We start from the raw sequence: 5,447 nt of genomic DNA, 5'->3' as shown, positions 1-5,447 counted from the left end.
CTGGTGAGAGAACACAGCATCCCATGAAGCCACTGCATCTTATGGTGAAGACCAGGTCTAAATTTAACTTATTTACGTGTAACTTAGCCTATTATGATGCAAAACAACAATAATAATCCTAATGATAATTAATATTATTACTGTTATTGTTAAATAATAATTCAAATGATTATAGTTATTATTATTAATAATAATAGTCATCAATCACAGTAGTAGTAGTATTTGTTTGTTTAGCTTTATTGTTCCCCTTAGGGGAAACTTGTTTTGCAGCAGTAAGCCACAACACATACAAACAATACATAATCCACAGACAGCTTCACATATAAAACACAACACCTCAAGTAAGGAATAATTGACTCCGGACCGTTGAATTATTAGAAAAATAATGCACACCCGAGGTGGTGATGCGGCCACGACGCGAAGCGGAGTGGCCGTTACACCTCGGGTGTGCATTATTTTTCTAATAATTCAACGGTCCGGAGTCAATTATTCCGCTTATACTACGGTTGCCACACCTCAAGACATCGATCAGATTATATATTTCAAGGGATTCGTCCGGTTTTTCTACTTAAATCGCTATTGTGAGTAGGATTATTTCTTCCGCATCTCATCCAACGACTCTTTTGCTAGTTCCAAAACGTCATTTTAAAGCTGGCAATGGAGGCTTGAGCCGTTGATAGCAGACTAATGCAGTTAATAATGAAGTTATTAGAAAGAGAGCGAGAGAGACAGAGACACAGAGAAAGAGAAACAGAGAGAGAGAGAGAGAGAGAGAGAGAGAGAGCTTGTATGAATTAGGCTACCTCTGTGTGTCCCTCAACAGTGTTCTGAAGCACCGTCTCTAAACTGTAAGTCTGCTTTAAGATGCAGCGCTGTTATTACCTCGCTAGTGAGAAATGTCATGTGTAGCCTTTAAGTTGCTACACTAGGCTAACTGATAAAATCGTCAGGGCAGCGCTGACAACGATGCGAAGTGATATGGAACTGTAATGCGGTCAAGAAAGCTGCCTGGAACTACGTTCGCCGTGCGTTTCCCTGAAAATAATTGCACACCTCAGAACGTTCGTCAGCCAATCAGATTCAAGCATTCAACGGCCCCGTAGTATAATAAGTAATAATGTACTGTGGAGTTAATTAGTAATTATATTTGCTCATTTAATTAGTAATGTTCAGTTTGCAATAACAATAACAATACTAACAATTGTTATTATTTTTTTTATTATTAGCAGATGATGCACGCATTGATCAAATAAAAATAATAATAATAAAATGCTACATTATATAGCTACATACATTATATAATGATATATAGTATATACATTATCGTTATCCTTAAAATAATTGCTTTAATAATAACAATAGCAATAATATTGTTATTATTGTATATGTATATACATTATTACTAAAAATGGAATAATAGATTATAACTATGCAATATGCTGATGCAAAAGACTCAATGACCATTGTAACTAATATGAACTAATATATGCATATAAATAGTCCTATTATTAAAATAACCCCCCCCAAATTTACAGTTTCTTTCAATTCTCTTGCCAACCTAATTTGTGATGGCTAAAGTGGCCATGGCTTACCCTTGTTCCTGGCCTTAATCATGATACTGTCACGTGTGGCATCATTGCAGGCGTCTATGGCACAGAATGTACCCTGGCCGCGGGCTCTGCTCAGAATATGAGGGTACTGGGTCTACGTGAGGGGAAGAAGCGAGACAATAAACGAATGTACAGCTCACATGTGAAAGGTATCATCAATCTACAAGCACAGCCTCAAAACAAACACTCATTACGCTGACAAGATTGATTACAGGCTCAGGTTCGGCCCTCAGATGAACAATGAACGTCCACATAATAGAACCATTAATGCTTTTAAAGCATCTCGCGTTGAGCTGTGGCACCTGTGAGGAATCAGTCATGTGGGGATATAAATAAGCCCTCCTTTGCTGAAGGAAAGTGCTTATTTTATACTATAAAGCAAGCGGCTTTGACCATGAGCGTTTTGGAGGAATTGGTTATCGTTTGTTGTTCTTAATGATGGTTTTTTCCTGTTGCTTTCTCCTTTTGGCGCGGGACGGGGTCTGGCGTTTTGGCATGGATCCCTTTTGCACTGTGGTGTTGGGCAGTGTTTTCATTGGAAGAGGACAAGTCAGAGTGCTTTAGTCTACACATCAGCAAAGAAGAAAGTTAAAGGACAATGTCTTTTAGTTCTGACTCTTTTACTAATTGACTTAACTCTTTTTGAGGATGCCTGTAATAGATATAAGTCTCTTTGTCACACTGATTTTGTACAGACGTTCCAGTGTGCTGGGAGTACGTCGTGATCATGATTGGAATAATAGAGCATTTAATTTAGACTTTTCACATTCATTATGCTTCCTTAACATACATGGTGTAGAAGTGTCCTTTTTTATGTATAATATATGTTGCCAAGCAAGTTTACCTAGTTCAAATTCAGGCAATTTAAGTAAGCGTCATATTTTTGTTTATTTACTATTACTTCTATTGGGAAATGTTCACCCTAATCCTGGTCCTGGCTATTTGAGTACACCTGAGGATTTTAAATCTAGATCTGGTATTGGTTTTATTCATTTAAATATTCGCAGCTTGCTTCCAAACATTGACTCAGTCAGAATCTGGGCTCAATCAACAGATGCTGATTTTATTATACTCTCTGAAACTTGGTTAACTAAATCTATTGCAGACAATGAAATCAATATTAGTGGGTTCTCGCTGTTCAGATGTGGTTTAAAAAAAAAGGTGGTGGAATCGCAATATATGTAAGAAATAAATTTCAAACCAGGGTGCTAACATCATTATCAATTAGCAAAGTGTTTGAATTTTTAGCTTTAAAAATTGAACTTTCTAAAGATGTTTATCTGACTTTGGCTGGTTGTTACAGGCCTCCTTCAGCAATTTCTGATTCTCTTGTCTTATTACAACAGCAATTATCTACTATTAATTTGAACAAATTATTAGAAGGGGGTGGTGATGGCGCAGTGGATAAGACACATGCCGTTGGTGTGAGAGACCCGGGTTCGAATCCACTGTGAGACACCAATGTGTCCCTGAGCAAGACACTTAACCCCTAGTTGCTCCAGAGGCGTGCGACCTCTGACATATATAGCAATTGTAAGTCGCTTTGGATAAAAGCGTCAGCTAAATGAATAAATGTAAATGTATTAGTTGGTGATTTTAACTGGGATTGGTTATCTCCAGCTTCAAATAATTTCAAATCTTTTTGTAACACCTTTCACTTAACTCATCCGATTGATAGTGCCCCTCGATTAAATGCTCTGAAAAATCAACTCTTTTTAACAAACTCACCTCATAAGTACATAAATATTAGTGATCACTGACATAATTTGCAAATACACCTTGTCATAGCTGCTGTGAGGAATACCAAACGTCCTAAATCTAGACCTCAATTTATTTGTACAAGAAACAGAAAGCATTTCGTAGAACACGCATTTGATCATGATTTGTATTTATTTGACTGGAGTCGTATTACTTTAATAAATGATGTTGAGTTAGCATGGAACTTTTTGGAGATGGAGATGTCCGTACCTGCAGTGCGTAAAGGCCCTGTAGAAGAGCCTTCCCTGAGCGTGCCACATCCTCCAGAAGGTTCTCTCTTCGGATCACATTAAGCACCTCTGATAAGAACAGATTCTTTGAGGGGTCTCCCATCCATGTGTTGAAGATTCTGTAGGCCTGAGGTGCATAGAGTCACGTCAGTTTAAACGGTAATTTTACTAGTGTAACTAAAACGTTCTTATACTCAAGTCTTCTTTAAAGATGTCATGCAACCAACATGTGCATTTTCAGGCATTTATTTTTTTGTCTTTTAGCTTTGAGGTCATCTATAGGCAAATACACTATTAAAAGTTATGGACACACTTTATTTTAAGGTCCAATTCTCGCTATTAACAAACCATCTCAAGAAACTCCTAATTTGCTGATTATTAGTAGCTAGTAAGGTAGTTACAGCCAATATGTTAATAACAGGCATGCTAATAAGCAACTAGTGAATAGAGAGAATTGGTCCTTAAATAAGGTGTACCAAATGTTTTTTGTTTTTTGGTAAATGTAAAGTATTCTAAATGAAATTAGACCCCAAAAGGCTATTGGCTATTTAAAAACAAAATAAAACAAAACAAAAAACGTTCCACCTCAACTTTTTTCTTGTAATGTATCAACAAGAAAGAAATCTTACAAACATTTTTGTGATCTTTCGAAATCTTAATTTCATTATTAAAATAATGACAAAAAGATCCCTGAGACCAAAACATAATGACATTTTTTTTAAATAATAATATAATAACAATAATAATAAATTATTTGTATTATTATTATTACAAAAACATGAACATTTATTGATAAATACATTATTTTATCAAACAAAATATAATAATAGTAAATTCTAAAATGTCTTATATTTGTTAGTAAATACTACTACTACTACTACTACTACTACTACTACTACTACTACTACTACTACTACTACTACTACTACTACTACTACTACTACTACTACTACTACTACTACTACTACTACTACTACTACTACTACTACTACTACTACTACTACTACTACTACTACTACTACTACTACTAATAATAATAATAATAATAATAATAATAATAGGCGAGGGGTCTGAATGTGATTAATTCATTATCAAAAAATAATCACACTCTGATCTCTTTTTACAACATTTGATACAAAAGATCACTTTATAGTTTACAGCATTTTGGGAAGATGCAGCAAGAAGGAACATTGTGTGCATATATTATTGCTAACCAAGGCCTTCAATTCAATAAGCTGTTATTCTTGTAATTTAGCCTTTCTGGTCAATTAACTAAATGTAGCCCAGCAATTTTTTTTTCGTAAAGAAGTGAAATAATGCTGCACCAGAAGGTTACTTTACAGGAAGAAACGAGTTTTCAACAGTAGGGGGCGTGATTGCTCAGTTCCACACACCCAAGAACCTCATCCAAGGACACACAATCATTTAGACAAACAAAGATTGTGAAACTGACAGAACAATGATCTGGTACTGAAACACATTATAATGCCATTCATCAATGATAAAGCAGCCAGTTGGGGACAATTACTGGGAGTGATTATTGTTGCCGATTTTTTATGAGGGAACGTATGCAGAAGCAGTGACAGCTCTTACTTTGTCTGCTTGCAGTTCATCCTTGTGGTAGTATCCTCCTGTCAGCAGCTTCTTACTGAAGGAGACAATATCAGCAGGGTCGTCCAGGCCCCAATGCTCATGGGCCCAGAACTTGCCTGTTGTTCCTCCACCTGTCTGCACCTCATCCACGTGGAAAGCACAGCCATGCTGAAAGAACCAGACACAGATAAACATCTGTCAGCTCACTCTCTGTCAAAAGCCATCCTGTCATTCCTACAGAGTCTTGAGTGTCTTT

At 36.3% G+C, this 5,447-nt stretch overlaps 1 protein-coding gene across 1 annotated transcript in view; it reads right to left on the bottom strand.

The window, feature by feature from the left end:
- LOC306860404 (4-aminobutyrate aminotransferase, mitochondrial-like) overlaps positions 1-5,447 on the bottom strand; it is a 31,033-nt gene that overhangs the window by 2,743 nt on the left and 22,843 nt on the right. Inside the window, exons 13-15 of the mRNA XM_079402080.1 lie at positions 5,192-5,359; positions 3,579-3,725; positions 1,593-1,704 (exon numbers count right to left, since the gene is read on the bottom strand). Of these exons, the coding sequence (XP_079258206.1) occupies positions 1,593-1,704; positions 3,579-3,725; positions 5,192-5,359 (427 nt within the window). The remainder of the gene's footprint in view (positions 1-1,592; positions 1,705-3,578; positions 3,726-5,191; positions 5,360-5,447) is intronic.

This window comes from Barbus barbus (genome assembly GCF_936440315.1).
Source record: "Barbus barbus genome assembly, chromosome: 4".
Classification (NCBI taxonomy): Eukaryota; Metazoa; Chordata; class Actinopteri; order Cypriniformes; family Cyprinidae; genus Barbus; species Barbus barbus.
The sequence above is the reverse complement of the archived record's forward strand: the minus strand, read 5'-3'. Positions and strand labels throughout refer to the sequence as shown.